Source organism: Polyodon spathula, chromosome 10, assembly GCF_017654505.1.
Source record: "Polyodon spathula isolate WHYD16114869_AA chromosome 10, ASM1765450v1, whole genome shotgun sequence".
Lineage (NCBI taxonomy): Eukaryota > Metazoa > Chordata > Actinopteri > Acipenseriformes > Polyodontidae > Polyodon > Polyodon spathula.
In genome coordinates, this window is record NC_054543.1 from 44,976,990 (window position 1) to 44,993,585 (window position 16,596).

General features: G+C 39.1%; 4 protein-coding genes across 5 annotated transcripts; all 4 read right to left on the reverse strand.

Moving 5' to 3' along the window:
* Positions 1-767: 767 nt before the first annotated feature.
* On the reverse strand, positions 768-2,749 carry LOC121321533 (gamma-crystallin M2-like). The gene is made up of 3 exons (XM_041260522.1): positions 2,668-2,749; positions 1,796-2,038; positions 768-1,108 (listed from the first exon to the last, which is right to left on the reverse strand). The coding sequence occupies exons 1-3, from the start codon at positions 2,674-2,676 to the stop codon at positions 833-835; spliced, it is 528 nt and encodes a 175-aa protein (XP_041116456.1). The 5' UTR covers positions 2,677-2,749; the 3' UTR covers positions 768-832.
* Positions 2,750-6,279: 3,530 nt separating this feature from the next.
* LOC121321553 (gamma-crystallin M2-like) lies at positions 6,280-7,859 on the reverse strand. Its single transcript, XM_041260556.1, has 3 exons — positions 7,831-7,859; positions 7,481-7,723; positions 6,280-6,602 (listed from the first exon to the last, which is right to left on the reverse strand). Exons 1-3 carry the CDS (start codon positions 7,837-7,839, stop codon positions 6,330-6,332), a joined length of 525 nt encoding a protein of 174 aa, XP_041116490.1. The 5' UTR covers positions 7,840-7,859; the 3' UTR covers positions 6,280-6,329.
* A 2,303-nt stretch (positions 7,860-10,162) lies between these two features.
* Positions 10,163-11,522, reverse strand: LOC121322413 (gamma-crystallin M2-like). Of its 2 annotated transcripts, XM_041262345.1 has the most exons (3): positions 11,490-11,522; positions 10,928-11,170; positions 10,163-10,484 (listed from the first exon to the last, which is right to left on the reverse strand). In XM_041262345.1, the coding sequence occupies exons 1-3, from the start codon at positions 11,496-11,498 to the stop codon at positions 10,209-10,211; spliced, it is 528 nt and encodes a 175-aa protein (XP_041118279.1). In that variant the 5' UTR covers positions 11,499-11,522; the 3' UTR covers positions 10,163-10,208. The 2 variants fall into 2 exon arrangements, with proteins under 2 accessions (XP_041118279.1, XP_041118278.1); XM_041262344.1 differs by lacking the exon at positions 11,490-11,522 and having other exon boundaries at positions 10,928-11,188.
* Positions 11,523-14,461: 2,939 nt separating this feature from the next.
* On the reverse strand, positions 14,462-15,592 carry LOC121322415 (gamma-crystallin M2-like). Its single transcript, XM_041262346.1, has 3 exons — positions 15,477-15,592; positions 15,093-15,335; positions 14,462-14,884 (listed from the first exon to the last, which is right to left on the reverse strand). The coding sequence occupies exons 1-3, from the start codon at positions 15,483-15,485 to the stop codon at positions 14,609-14,611; spliced, it is 528 nt and encodes a 175-aa protein (XP_041118280.1). The 5' UTR covers positions 15,486-15,592; the 3' UTR covers positions 14,462-14,608.
* Between the last annotated feature and the right edge of the window lie 1,004 nt (positions 15,593-16,596).

Sequence of the window (16,596 nt, forward strand, 5' to 3'; positions counted from 1 at the left end):
ACTGTCCCTCCTCACTCACAGCACACACCCCCTCCTCAATGCACCAACGTCTCTCAAAACTGTCCCTCCTCACTCACAGCACACACCCCCTCCTCAATGCACCAACGTCTCTCAAAACTGTCCCTCCTCACTCACAGCACACACACCCTCCTCAATGCACCAACGTCTCGCAAAGCTGCCCAGGTCATGCAGCATTTTGAAATCAACAAACTCCATCTTGATCTTTGAGACCATCAGGACCCTAAAAATACTGATAGGATTTATAAAACCAGTGGTTAAAATTGTATTTTTTCCTGGATTTTAAAGTTAACCAATGAGCATCTATACAGACTGTACAGCTAGCATATAGCTACTTGTCGCGTTGGCATTGGAGAACGAGCCAAGTTAATGGAAACAGGTCTCTGCCAGTGCACTGGGTAAACACTACGCAGCCACTGACGTCAAACATCTGCCTTTGATTTCCTTTCAGCTGCATTCCTGCACTGAATGATGGGGGCGAAGGAATCACAGCGTTGTATTTTATATTTTATTCACCTTATTGAAACTCCAAAACTGGAAACTGAAGCCCTTTATGGTCAAATACAGAAAGGAGCCAGCGTCATACGGGCTGCAATCCCACAGTACCTTCAGGAGACCACATACTGCAATTGCAGAGGGGAACAGATTTTTATAATCAAATTATCCCACTCGCCTTTCCACTGTTCATATTACAAACATGTGCAAGCAAAACATTTACAAAGGGGGAAGCAAGACCAATTCATCAGTGCTCAGAGATCGTTTTATTTGACTTTTAGTTACAGAGGGAACAAGGGAACGAGGATTTTGCAGTGATTTAGAAGTCAGTGATTCTCCTAAAAGAGCCAACAGTGGCACAACTTGCCCCCCAGTCGCTGAATCTCCTGTACTCTCCGGGCCTCATGAAGTACTGTCTTCCCATGTAGCTGGGGTGCTCGTACATGGTCCAGTAGCCATCCATCACGTTGCAGGAGTGAATGTCACGGTTGTGGAAGCGATCGTGGACAGACTCGCAGTCATCACTGAACTCCATCGACTGGCCTCCGAAGTCGGGTCTCTCATAGATCTTCATTCTGTAGGAGCCACTGCTGTCCTGTTGTTAATACAGGCAGCTTTAGATCAGTCACCAAAAGTTAACTCTTAAGTAGACTGGGGCCTAGACTGAATGGACCCTTTCCTGTGTGCTTTGTAATAATATAGCATGAATTTGAATCGCTATGCTGTGGATACTGCAGTAGTAACACATGAGTAAATGGTATTGTCTTTATGCATTGGCACCTTTTCCATGTAGTAAGGTGTTTTCATTTCAATCACCCTAACTCTAGCTCTCAGAGCCTTACACAAGCCGGTGTTAACCCTTTAGGTGCCACACCATTGCTTAGTTTTCAAACCAATCGTGTGCTCAGCGGTGTGCTGTGATAGGATTGTTACCTTCGAGGCTTAAGGCATTACATTTGCAATAATACAATCCTCTCGTGTCGAGCAGGACTTCAGATTTTTAAACAATGACTTACTAACTGCAACTGTAGGCAACAGTATGTTTACTGATAAACTTTAGTGTAACAGCATCTGACTGAATACATTCTGGTTTCCTTTCTATAAACTTGTTGGACGTGAACATTTTTTTTGTTTATTGTTATCTCAAGGCTACAACATCTAAAGCATACTATCAAGCGTGCCTGTATTTTGTTTTTTTGTATTTTGGCTTGATAGAAGATTAGGTTTGCAATGAAGAACTCATCATCACAAGGGTGTTTTCACAGATAAGAACAGAACTTACCTGTGGGATCGTGCGGCAGGACCTGATGGAGTCACTGTATCCCATCCAGCGCTGGTAGTCGGGGTACTCTCCCCTGGTCAGCACGTACTGGTACCCCGTGTAATTGGGGCGCTCGTACAGGACCCAGCAGCCGCTCTCCACACGGACGGAGTTACAGCGGCTGAAGTAGGAGTGCAGGTCAGGGCAGTCAGAGCTGCACTCATAGTGGCGGCCCTGGAAGCTCCGGTCCTCAAAGAATATAATCTAAAGTTGAAAGATATATTTTCTGTTCAAGTGGAATTCTCTCTCTCTCTCTCTCTCTCTCTCTCTCTCTCTCTCTCTCTCTCTCTCTCTCTCTCTCTTTCTCTCTCACTCTTTTTAGCTAATTTTGGTATCAATACAGGAGATGAGCAATGAAGTGAATATTGTGGCTGAAAACTCTTTCTGTTCTGGTAGTTATTGTTTAACTATTGACTATTTTTTTACATTTTACTAAAGGACCTTCCAATTTGTATTTTCTGTGTATGTTCCTACATGCCTTTGAAATGTCAATACAACTCATTTAAACTTAATTAGAAGAGATGAGTACACGGTTGGATGAACAGACCGGTTAGTAAATATATAGCCAGGCAGGTAGACAGACATTTGAACATCTAAATCGTCTTGCACTTTAAAAGAAATTTCTCAAATAGCAGCACAATTACATCAGCTAATACTTTAAGATGAAATGATTTAGCTGTACATCAGTATTTCTTTTTCACATGTGAGATAGATAGATAGATAGATAAATAGATAGATAGTTAGATAGATAGTGTTGATAAAACTGTCACATAAGTGGTGCATGCAGGAGAATCCATGATCGATCTTCCAAACCCCATCAAGTATCCCCTTACCTTGCCCATTCTGAGTAGTGTGCCAAAGAGGGATGGATCAGTGAACTGCTGTTAGGAATCTGGCCATGAGTCTGTTTATATAGGCCCTTTATCATCAAGTACTGTGTTATTTTAATGACCCTCGGGTGCAGAAAACCCCCTGCTATGCAAAGCTGCGAATGTGCTCAACTCTTACTGGCAAATCCCCCTGACTCATCAGCACAGGCTCTGGCTCTTTGTTGGGTGGTTTAGTCGGCCCTATTCACTGCACCCTGGCCTGGCGGGTTAGAGTTCACACTTGCCACAGCTCTGAATTAATGTTTAGAATCATCAAGTTGCTTACAAAGCAAGAGACAAAGGTCCGGTTTCAATTTCAAATCTCTTTATTGTGTTTGTTCCGTTAAGCTCCTGTCACACTTCATGTGTTTGCAGGTTTGTGAACCTCACAGATTTCATATTAAAAATAAATACAGTGGTGGTCAAAAGTATTGACATCCTCACTCTTTCCAGTGCAAAATTCATGTTGATATTCTCTGCACTTAAGAAATACATCCGTCTCTAAGCCTGCATCTGTAAATATTTTTCTTACATACAATTGTCTGTTGTTTTTGTTTTGACCCCTTGGAAAATGTTTAAAATCTAAAAAGTATATGATTTCAATTAAACTAACTGTATAATCCCAAATTCTATTAGCAAGAAAAAGCAGAGCCAGGATTAGCAACATTAGAGGAGACAAACAAGGTCGATCCTTTCTGGCAAACCTCTAAGACTTCTTCGAAGAATTTACTCCAAGGATGGATACAAAGAGATTGCATGACATAATATTCTTGGACTTGTGAAATAACTTGTAAAATCTGCATATGACACAAAGCTTGGTGGAGAATCCTACTTGTTTTCAGCCACCTAGGAAATCAACAATTGGTTCACTGGTCAAAGACACAAAATAAAGGATCAAATGGGTAGTACAGAACTGGAACAGGCCCACTATTAGTATGATAAGCCAGAGCTATGGATAAGCATGTTTTGTACTGAGATCTGATAATATTGAAGACTAATGATAGGTCTGCTATATGATAGAGCTCAAGTGAACCGATGTATTGTAGATGAGAGCAGAACGTACATTTCTCATCTGATGACAGAATCTACATACAGTACTGCTTGTAACATCTAATCTAGGTGAATACAATGGTCTCACACACACCTTCCTCTTTCTGCTTGTACTCTGTGTATTATAAACCCCTGATATTTATACCCCCCAAAAAGTGCTTATCTGTTTTGTAAAGACAGACCTGTGTAATGCATTCATCAAACTGTGGTGCCGAGGTATGAAATAATGAAGTAGACCTGCTGTGATTTTGACAGCTCTGATTTTTATCACTGTGCAGAGTTATTTTTAGTAAATGAAGATTCATTGAATAGCAAGTACAGTAAATGTAAACCTTCAGGAGCAAAATAAATCTGCCATGTCCATTTGCTTTGATAAATGATCTCTGCATTGTAAATACCTGGTATATATTGACAAAGGCTGATTGAGTGGACCAGGGATACTTTAACGACATGAACTTTTCCGCATGTAAAGCTGCAGGACAACTGTACTATATAATGATTTATTTACAAGAGGCACTGTATGCAGCACATTGATCTGTTGTGGTGCACATGTGCTGTTTGACGCATAGTGTCTTTATTGATATACGCAAAGAGGTAAGGAAGACAGAAATGGAAAACGTGTGAAAGTGCAGGTGATGTGGTAGCCATGGTCCCTGACCAAAACTGTGCATACCTTATTCTGAGAAGCTATGTAAGAGAAAAGAGGACTCTACTCTACTTGAGAATGAACTAGAGTTGTATTTGGGTATGTACTTCTGACTTTACAGAAGTAAAGATTATTGAACATAGCATCTGTTTTTTTATTTTTTTATTCACACTGTATATGAATATGAATTAAACAAATCATTGCACCCTGCCAAACCCCAATTCCAGGCTTGGTGCAGGTTGATTATATTGATTTTGAAATCAAAAGTTTTCATTCAATCTGTTTTTGTACTTCATTAATAAGTGTTTGCTGATACTGGTACTTGAGCTCCTAATTGCCTTTGAAAAGTATTTATTAATTGGTAGGTATTCAATAAATATGTTCTTCCCTCACCTTTACAAAAAAGGTCTTCAAAACCATAGGTTTATTTAACTTCCAATACCCAGATAAACATAAGAAAATTCACAAACGAGAGGAGGCCATAAGGCCCATTTCTGCTTGTCCGGTTCCGAGTAGCTGATTAATCTCAGAACATTGTCAAGATGGTCTTAAAGAATGCAAGGGATTCAGCCTCAACAACATGACTAGGTAACCCATTCCATGCCCTCACTACTCTCAGTGTGAAGAAGTGCCTGCTTCCCTGTGTCCTGTCTATCTCCACCTAATTCCCAGATGTTCATTATGCAGCCTCATCTAGCCTCCTTGGTGTTTGTACTTTTGGCTACATACATTGTGTTTGCCGTTCTGATTGCTTCCCTGCACTGTGTGGTTGCTGACAGCGATGAGGCTGTTACAACACCAAGGTCTTTCTCTTGGTCAGCCTGTTCCAGTTCTATACCCCCCACTGAATTTCATTTGATCTAAGCTGTTGGTGTAGATAAGGGGTCCAAGCATAGAGCCCTGCTGCACCCCACTGAGTACATGACCCCAGCTAGAGGCTTCCCTCTTACAAGTACGCTCTGCTTCCTAAGTTTTGACCAGTTCTGTATCCAAATGCATTGACTTCCTTGTATTCCCACAGATTGTATCTTTAGGATTAGTCCTTGATGTGACACATTGTCAATGGCTTTTTGTAAGTTCAAGTATATCATGCTATAGGGTATAACAGATAGATAAAAAGCTACAATTTAAGCAAGCGCTCAATATTGTTATTTATAAAAATACCTCGCTGTTACACTGATCAGTCACACTGCTCTGCTCTCACAGTGTTGCATGAAAGCTGTATTGCTTATTGTGGGATTTGATTCTGATGTAATTGACTTCTTTGAAGAAGTAGGGTTTATTGCTAGTTTCTCTGCTAATGTAATAGAGGATTCTTTGTAATCCAGACTAATCAGAGATATTGGTCTGTAACTTATAGCATACATAATGTGTGCTGCCTCATGGTGGCTCAAATAATACCTTATTTACACTATTTAAATACTACACAGTCATCACATGTTAAGAAGTGATCAGTAGTCATATGGTTTTCATGCATGTTGTAGTGGATAGGGTAAAAGTGAACTTTCACGTCCATGTTTCCTTGAATGATATGCAGATGTTATATACTTACCAACAAAAGTAACACTATTTCTATCCTGCCTTTTTTTAACAAAAGCCTATATATATGTGTGTATGCATGTACAGTATGTGTATTCTGTAGTTCCAAATAACTAGTGTGTCTTAACTTTGTATTAATCCAGCTGGGGTTTCCCCCCAAAGCTGACCAAATTATTAACTATACTACATACATTAAAAACATATAATGAACCAAGGTCTGAGAAACGTTATGAAGCTCTGACACGGTTAAGATAAATAAAATAGACATCATTTAGCCAACTATGGTACCATTATAAAACTATCACCATAAAACAGATAATTTAAGAGGACACAGAGGGGTGTTTGATTAATGTATTTGCCTTTATTAGAAAGGGATGTTTATTTTATAATTTTAAAACTCGGTGATGCGTCTGAAGGAGCCGATGATGGGGTGCAGGGCACCCCAGTCGGTGTAGCAACGGTACTCCCCCTTCTCCAGCAGGTACTGTTGACCCCTGTAGTTGGGATGCTCGAAGAAGACCCAGGCGCCCTCCAACACGTTGCAGGAGTGGACCTCTTTGCCCTGGAAATGCTCCTGCATTGAGGGCATGTCATCAGAGAATTCCATCATCTGGCCTTCCAAGTTGGGCCTATCATAGATCTTCAGTCTATATGAGCCACTGGTCTGTAATAAAGCACAAGCAATAAAAATGATTTTTTAAAAAAACATACACATGAATACAAGTAACCTCATTTAATTTGTGTTCTGTAGTTAATCAATAATAATAATAGGTCAAATGATCTGATTTTTTAAGGGTTAGATCTACCAAAGTGCACAGAAGTGACAGGATTACCTCAAAAACAACTATTACAGTTTATGATATCCAGATTGAAATTATATGTTGTAGAGTATTTTCAGTTTTTGTGAATGCCTGTTGAAATATATTTGTGTTGCGTAGCATACTAATGTTTTGGGTGATGGAAATGGGCTGATGCAGCAGTCTAATTCAAAGTTGTCACTTCAGACCTCATTAGCTGAGAGAGGTTGGGGTTAAAAGAAAAATTAAGCACTCAAGAAAGGGGCTCAGTAGAGTCGAGTTTCCTCCCTGAGTCAGAGCTCAGCCAATGCTTCAGCATGGGGCTAGGTGCAGTCCTTCAGATGAGAAATTAAACCATGGTCCTGCCTACGCTGTGGACATTACTCTTCCTTTTTTAAGCAGCAGGGGTGTTAACATCCATTACAGTGGAAAGCAATTCTTCCCCAGCTAAACTTCCACCTGGCTAATTCTCAGATAGGGCTTGGATCGTCCATTCCCTGTAAAGACCAACATCCCGGGAATTGATATGTGTCTTCTTACTTGATCTACCCTGCCCAAGTCATATAAAAAGAATGCTGAATTTATTCTTTCCTATTCTAGTTACTGTCTTTAACACCCTCACTGAGATGATGCTATGAAAGACCAGGAAGCAGGTGGAAATCAGACATGTAACATGCATGAGCAGTTCAGTTGTCAGTAACTGGTTTAACGATTGCATGTATGAGGAGTGACTTCTTCTACTTACATTTCTGATCATTCGACAGGACGTGATGCTCTCATTGAATCCCATCCAGCGCTGGTAGTCGGGGTACTCTCCCCTGGTCAGCACGTACTGGTAGCCCGTGTAATTGGGGCGCTCGTACAGGACCCAGCAGCCGCTCTCCACACGGACTGAGTTACAGCGGCTGAAGTAGGAGTGCAGGTCAGGGCAGTCAGAGCTGCACTCATAGCAGCGACCCTGGAAGTTCCTGTCCTCATAGAATATTATCTAAAAAAAATATAATGCTGTAAAGTGCTTTTGAGAACCCTACACAGATATGGAAAAACACTATAGTGTAGATCCAAATGCACAGTATGTTTACTAACACAGCTTACCTTTCCCATTGTAAAAGATTAGGCTTCCACTATACCAAACACTTCAATGAAGCATAGCTTGCAGTGTTTCATTTTATACTCAGACAAGACAATACAATTAAATACGTGTTTGTTTGGTTTTTTTTTTGTATAAATTAATAAGCCTTTCAAACAGCAATTGAAAAAGTTATCCAGGCTCATCACATTGTTCTAAAGCACTGATTCACCAGTCTCACAACAAAGAGGCTGCTAAACATGAGGGGAACGTGACCCTGATCTAGTGGCAATGGAAATGTTACAGTGAATACTAGCAGGATTACAGACTATTTAAAAGGAGGCTTGGTGGTCCAGTGGCTAAAGAAAGGGGCTTGTTAACAGGAGGTTCTTGGTTCAGCCACTGGCTCACTGTGTGTGACCCTGAGCAAGTCACTTAACCTGCTTGTGCTCAGTCTTTCAGATGAGACATAAAACAAGGTCCTCTGTAAGCTCTGCAGCAGTTGCAATGCACAGTTCACCCCCTAGTCTGTAAATCGCTTTGGATAAAAGCATCTGCTAAATGACTAATGAATAAATCCAATGTTAGATTGAAGAGGTAAGAAAGCACAATGGGAAAGAATACATACATAAAGTACATTAAAAGATGGCTGTAACCTAAAAAAAAAAAGGTCTGCATACTGTTGAAAACAATTAGCATGCGTTTCCAAACCTTTTGTGCAGCATTGTTCCTAATAAATGTGTCACATTTGGATAAATGTGTAAGTCCTTCAGGGGTTTTCTCTAATTTATGAATCCCAGTCAATCCAAATATTTCACCAAAAAAAGGCAGCATAGAAATATATGTGTGTGTGTGTGTGTGTGTGTGTGTGTGTATACTATATATATATATATATATATATATATATATATATATATATATATATATATATATATATATATACACATACACACATATATATATATATATATATATATTATATATAGCAAGTGCAGGTAAGCAGAGAAGACGTTAAGGGCTAGCTGCACGTTTTGATTTGTTCACCTGTGTGCTGTTTTTTTAAGTCATTGCTTTGAGGATGCACGTTGGTTTATGTGCATGTTGTTGAGTTGTGGGAGGAATCTGGAATCATCACTGCCAAAAATGCCGCAGCGTTGAACCAAGCAAGGAACTTGGCAGTCACCTCCTGATCAGTCTATTTGATTGCAGGTGTAATCGAATATTGGGTCCCCTGAATATTTGTTCACCCAGGAGAACGAATATTTTTTCCCAACTACATGCATGTGTAAATGTCCTGTTTGTATGTACATGTTTGCAGGCTGTATGTATTAATGTAGGTGAAACTGGACCTGTCAGAGTGGACTGGATGGTACAAGTTTAGGGTGAGGGTTTGGGAAAATGTTCTTAAAATTAAGGTTTTAGTTGAAAATGCATGAATATATATAGACTTATATGCAGAGAAAGATCACTTTGTTACAAGGGGTACAGATATTCAGAAGGAGAACCAATATTCCTGAATGGCATTTAAAGTCTTTTTTTGTAATGAATCAATTAACCACTGATATATTTTGTAGTTTTCCCATACTTTCCCCATGGTTTATATTGTACGTTTACCATAGTTCACCATTTGTCATGCTATTTAATATGCTTTACCATACCTCTCTGGGCTTTACAGTGCTTACCTATGCATTGCCATTCTTTCAATCTGCTTTATGACAGTTTTCTTTGCTTTTGAAGTCTTCGAATAAGACTAACTAGGGTGCTTTGTTAAGGTACCTTGAAAGTAAAGCTGAGACGGCCCAAGTGATTTACGTTGTGGGAACGTAGTCCAGACATTTAAATCAGATGCGCCAGTCTCACTGGAATTTCGAGTCCTGTGTCAAGCTACTTAATATTGCATTTTATGACTGTAGATTATCTCTAAATAATCAGATTTTTGTATTTCTCTGTTGCTAGAGTAGCCTAAATTTAACAATGTTTTTCCAAAAACGGCATCAAAATACTTGAGTGAGGACATGTAAAAAATTATCAAACTAACAGCAAAATGCTCTTCAAACTTATTGTAGATTGCGACATGGATGAACAAGACAAGTTTATTTTATTAGAATAAAAAAAGATCTTAAATATTCATGTATAAACCTTTTTAGGCGAACCACAAGATTTTCATGACAATCCAATTTATGCCTGGGTATGTAACCTCAAATAACTGCTGAGGTTCTACTGATGCAGTGCGAGCCTCATATAAAGCTACAGTAAATGGTACTGGATGTGTAGCCTTCAATGTGCTGCATGCATGTCTGCTTATGATGCTTGTGGTGTTTATGACAGAGAGAATAAAAAGGCAGAACAAGCTTGGCTGCTTAAATCCCTTTATTGCATGTGATGCATTGGGACGGGCGTCAGTCTAGAACTCTGTGATCCTGCGGAGGGATCCGACAGTGGGGGAGGTTGCCCCCCAGTCGTTGTGGCGGCGGTATTCCCCTCGCTCCAGGAAGTACTGACGCCCCTTGTAGTTGGGCTGCTCATAGAACACCCAGGCGCCGTCCACCACAATGCAGGAGCTGATCTCCCGGAACTGGAAGTTATCAAAGACAGAGGGACAGTCCTCGGAAAGCTCCTTGCTCTGGCCTTCAAACTCTGGTCTCTCATATACCCTGATTTTGTAGGTGTTCCCATAAACCTAGAGGATGGAAATCAACGTAATATTAGAGTACTGCAAATGTGTATAAAATTACAATTATAATTCAAACAGAACCAATCCTAGTTTAGGATTCAAATGTTGTGCTCTCTGTTCTGTACTAGTTATTACATTGTCACAGTTTACCACTAGTAGCATAAAGGTTTATATTACGTTTGGTGTACATATATATATATATATATATATATATATATATATATATATATAAATCTCGAAAAACTACTCACTTCTAAATTTTGTAACCTCCTAATATTACATGCCATCACAAATGATGGTCTTAGTTCTGCAGTGCATTGCTTCATGCTCTTCAAAAACTGAAATATCCATAATTGATAAGACAAAACCAAATTATTTATTTACAACTAAATTACATTACATACTACATTTGGAACAGCAGATCATATCTTGCAACCCATGTGGCTTACATTTCTGATAATTCGACAGGACTTGATGCTCTCATTGAACCCCATCCAGCGCTGGTAGTCGGGGTACTCTCCCCTGGTCAGCACGTACTGGTACCCCGTGTAATTGGGGCGCTCGTACAGGACCCAGCAGCCGCTCTCCACACGGATGGAGTTACAGCGGCTGAAGAAGGAGTGCAGGTCAGGGCAGTCAGAGCTGCACTCATAGCAGCGGCCCTGGAAGCTCCTGTCCTCGTAGAAAATGATCTGTGAGCAAGAAACCATTGGAAAATAGTGAGAACCACAAACAGATGAGATGCACATTATTAATAATAATAATAATAATAATAATAATAATAATAATAATAATAATAATAATAATAAGAAGAAGAAGAAGAAGAAGAAGAAGAAGAAGAAGAAGAAGAAGAAGAAGAAGAAGAAGAAGAAGAATATTCCATAATTAATGTTTCATTTTCTTTGCCCAAATCTAAAAACTAATTTTATTTCATAATAGCAAAAAGACTATAGCTGCTGATAGCAAAATATCTCTGTAAATATCTCTCTGTATCAGAATGCTTTATCTTACCTTTCCCATTTCTGATTATTGTTCACAACCCACACCAACGCTGGACTGCATAAATTTATACCAATGACCAGAATGTGCAGAGTAGAGCAAGCTATTGTTATCTAAATTACCCTGATTTGCATATCAGCAGAATGTTTTATTTCCCTTTGATCCGGTTTGATGACACCAAATTAAAGAATTGCTAGAAGTCTGATATCACTGTTAGAAAGGAAACTGAGCAAACTGATCATGCCATGCAGTCTTTCTCACACTCTGGCTTTAGAGTATAAAGTATCTATATTTGACATTAATATTGTGTCTATATATGTGAAGTATTAATAGCACTGAACATTGTTTTGCTGTGTTAAGCTTTATAACTAATTAAACTGCATGCCCTATATGTAACATAAACTTTTCTGAATGTTTTAATATTATTTATATTAAAGTTAATACCTAAACAAATTTGACTACCAGTATTTGAAGTACAGCAATCCATCGCATATCAGCCCATTGCATATCCACCCATCATATGCCCTAACCTTTTATCCGCCATGATCAACCTCTTCAGCAACGTAGTTTATTATTGAACAGAGAAGATTAGTTCAGAGATTGTTGATCCTACCAAAGCATGTACCCCATGAGCTGCCATTGCTGGTAGTGTCATGTGAGCTGTTCAGTGTGTTGATATTTAAATAAATCCTGTTCGCCTGCGGGGTGTATCAACTTCACCCTCCGTCTCGATCACCTGCCTGTCACTCAGCAGCAAATGCATGCCCCCACACGGCAGACGGCTACGCTGCCTCCAACAATACTGCAGTAAGTAAAATCTCATCACATGTCTTATGTACAGTAAATTAATGTAAATGACAGAATAGTATGTCTATTGCCTTTCCATACCATAGGCTTTTTTTTTTTTTTTCAAATACATATTAAAATACTCTAATAACACTTTCCAAGGAAGCAAACATGGCTTTTTATTCATTTTAAAATGGCCGTACTTGTATTTCACTAAATTTGAACATGAAGGTGGTAACAGCAGGCTAAAAGACAGATCAATCCATCAGCATTAGATGTTGCCCAACAGTTTTGACAATAAATATAGAAAAACCCTGTTGAAATTAGCCTCAAAAAATCACTGCAGTGCTTTTAATGCGCTCCTCGAACTGGTGGTACCGGCTTTGTGACTTGAAATAACTGTCTATGAGAAAAAATGTGAAGGTAACGAATGTTGATAGTGTTCAGTGATATTTGTGAATATGAAAAAAAACTACACCCTAACTTTAACCTTTTATCATGTTGTGTAAGCCTACTAGGATTCACATACCGTATAGGTTAGGGACAAAGGAAGAGGTGATGCTTAGGAAACGGTGCAGCAGAGAAGCACAGCAGAAAGGGTGGTGGAGCAACTCATGTGAGCAGTCACCTTGAACATGGGTCATCGTCCTAGAGGATTCCAGCACAGCCAGAGATTAACAGGCACCTGGAAGTGCAGGTACCTGATTCAGATTGATTCCTACACTCCCTATAGCTTTCTATTCTTTTAATACAATGTGCAATTAGGATTTTGTTTTGCCATTTGGTAATATGAGAATAATAGGCCTGCCTGATCAGCAACCCTGTCTTGAACCATATAAAAGAATTCTCATGCACTGGTATACAAAGGGTATGTTTAATGTGGGGGGCACTTGGCAACCATTCCAGCTATAGCCAGCAACATTCATTGTTGCTTATCTCAATGAGAAAACTGGGACAACAGTTATTGCTTGTATTGTTGTAAATAGATGCAATATAAACAATGTCAATCCAGCAGAGTTATAGCACACTATAAATTCTCAGGTTCTAATATGGGACGTTTTTAGGATACACAATGTATAAAAAGATTAAAAGTCTTAACTCTACTGTGGTCCGTCTCTTCTGTTATTGCTACAACACTCGAAAATGTTTAGCGCTGCTTTTAAATTTAAGACGGGTACAGAAAAATCCAGCTCATTCCATTATTGCAATTAATTGTATTTTTCTACTTTGTTTTAATGACACTGATGAACATTTGTATTTAAATGCAAATGCATGATATGATATCCTCTATTCACGGGTGTCATTCACACACGCTGCTACCAGCTGAACGGTACAGGTGGAAACTGATCAGTGCACATTTTATTATGTGTCCAAAACTGCAAATTGAACTCTTAGCAGGACAGAAATGATTCAGTTGCAGATAAAAGCCAGGTGGTAGAAAAGAAAGCAAGGGATTCATATAATTACTGTGTCCTTTAAAAGCCATTAATTCCAATGTTATTTTGCATAGTTACAATGTACTTAACATGTCAATCATTGTGCATGATATATGTAAGTATACGATTGTATCATGAAAGGGTTAGGGTTAGGGTTATGTTTAGAGTTTGGATTGGGAGTTAGGATTAGGTTTAGAGTTAGGGTTAGGGCTAGGGCTATATCATGCAAAAAAAAAATTGCACATTAAGTACATTGTAACTATGCATAACAACATTGCAGTTGTGTGTAATTATCATATTTAGTGAGCTCTGCAGGTCTGCCATGGCGTGGGGGTTGACACCGAGCGGGGGAAAGGGCTGGCTGTTCAGCATTGTGGAATGCTCCCACTCAGCCTATGTCCAAGTAAGGTTAGGGTGGCTCATTTACTTTGAGCGCTAATAAAGCACTGAGATGCCTAAAACAGGACTAATGCTTCTAGTGTGTTTTATTTTGACAGAGCATGCTGTAATACAGTAACAGATAATGTAGCACCAACATAAGGAGACTGTTATTGAATACCTACAGCTATGAAATGTGTGTGTGTGTGTGTGTGTGTGTGTGTGTGTGTGTGTGTGTGTGTGTGTGTGTGTGTGTGTGTGTGTATATATATATATATATATATATATATATATATATATATATATATATATATAAATTTTGATCAGCATCTTTATACTAAACAAATCTAAGTTTATAAATTAATCAATCAAATAACCATGGAGCACTGTATCATCTGTTTATTTTTTAATTCAAGCTTTCTCATATTAGTCATACCACTTAATAACAGGAAAGAAACAGTTTTGGAGGAAAATTAAATTAATCTTTATTTTAGTTCACTCTTGTCACATTTTGTAAATAAAATTCCAAATTTAGTTGAAGTCAGTGATGCGTCTGAAGGACCCAATCCTGGAGCTCATGCCTCCCCAGTCGCTGTATCTCCTGTACTCTCCGGGCCTCATGAAGTACTGTCTTCCTCTGTAGTTGGGCTGCTCGTACATGATCCAGTAGCCATCCATCACGTTGCAGGAGTGAATGTCGTTGTAACGGAAACGATCGTAGACAGAGGAACAGTCATCCACAAACTCCATCATCTGGCCTCCAAATTCAGGTCTCTCATAAACCCTCATCCTGTAGGATCCTTGGTACTGTTTAAAAAGAATAATTAAAGAACTGATTGAAAACAGAGCAGTCGACACCTCCCAGGAGTCCAGACCAGAAGTATCACAGATGCACCTTGTGAAGACATTCTGCCTCTAGTCAAACATTCAAATGCTACATTTCTGACTCCTGCGTTGTGTTCCCAAGCATAGGAACTCCCCAGCACACTGGTCCTTTAAAAAGAATTAAACTTACTTGTGGGATCATGCGGCAAGACCTGACACAGTCATTGAACCCCATCCAGCGCTGGTAGTCGGGGTACTCTCCCCTTCTTATGAAGTACTGGTACCCCGTGTAATTGGGGCGCTCGTACATCATCCAGCAGCCGCTCTCCACACGGACGGAGTTACAGCGGCTGAAGTAGGAGTGCAGGTCAGCACAGTCGCTGCTGCACTCATAGTGGCGGCCCTGGAAGTTCCGGTCCTCGTAGAAAATTATCTAAAATAAACAAATTAATGGAATGCTATCAGAAAACAGGTTCAATTAAAAATAATGTTTTATATATAATATTATATATTTTAATATTTGTAATAAATATGCAGATGCACATAAGATGCACAATATTGTAGTGAGCCTTACCTTCCCCATTGTACTGGATACTGTGGTCACTCTGTACCACAGATAGCGATAGTTTCCCCTTTATACCCTGGACAGAAACTCAAGCATTGTTGTGTAAATCAATCACATTTACACATCAGCTTTTTAAAGAGAATGCGCTGCTGCCAAACAACAAAAGATCTGTGTGTTCCTTGTCAGCAAAGCATGCACCCTTTCTGTCACTGGCACAAAGGGTAGGAACAATGTCTCTGGGTTAGTGTTTGAGGAATTCCGTACAGTGTGTGTGTCATCAGTTCACATGATGCCATTCTGGAAAGGTACAGCTGCTTTCAAATTGTTTTGATGGGGTATATTTCACCAGTAGCTAGTTTTGTAATTTTATTAGGGTATTTTGCAGAAGTATTTGCCTAATTAAAGACAGCACTCTCCAGCTTTGATATTTGTGTGAAATCACATATCTTATGCACAATTCAATTCATGAAAAATGCACATCATTATCTTCAGATTCAAGCAAGGAACATGTTTCATGATTTCCCTGTGTTTTTTATTTTAATTTTATTATATTCAAATTGCATGTTTGTGTATTATAATTTTGTTAACACTTTACATTAAATGTCTAACAACTCTATATTTACACTGCAGTTAGACTTAACGACGTGTTTAATTAGAAAATGAAACATGCTGCCAGTTGCTAGCACTTTTTTAAATTACACTGTATTTACCCATGCTGCTGTCTATTTACAATATTGTTACAATACATGCATGCAACTACAGTGTATTACAGTATATTCAGAGACATCTAATGTAAAGTGTGACTTAATAGACTACCTCACTTAAGTGATTATCGTTTAAGTGTATAGCCCACCTCTAAGTGTATTAAATTCTTAACACAGACCATTACCGATGCTGCATCACTAAATTGACCCTGTTTAAGTGTAATATTGTAAGTTAACTGAGCATGTGTGATGTGCCTTGTGAACTGAGGTAAACAGGCAAGGGTCCAGTGTCAGGAAGGTGAATGCTTTCAATATATCCAGCACTAAAATGGTTGCAATAAAGGAAACTGAAAAACTTTTCGTTAAGAGACTGCAAAGGACTATGAAGTGCTAGGCGCGTTGATAGTGGTCAATATTGGTCAATT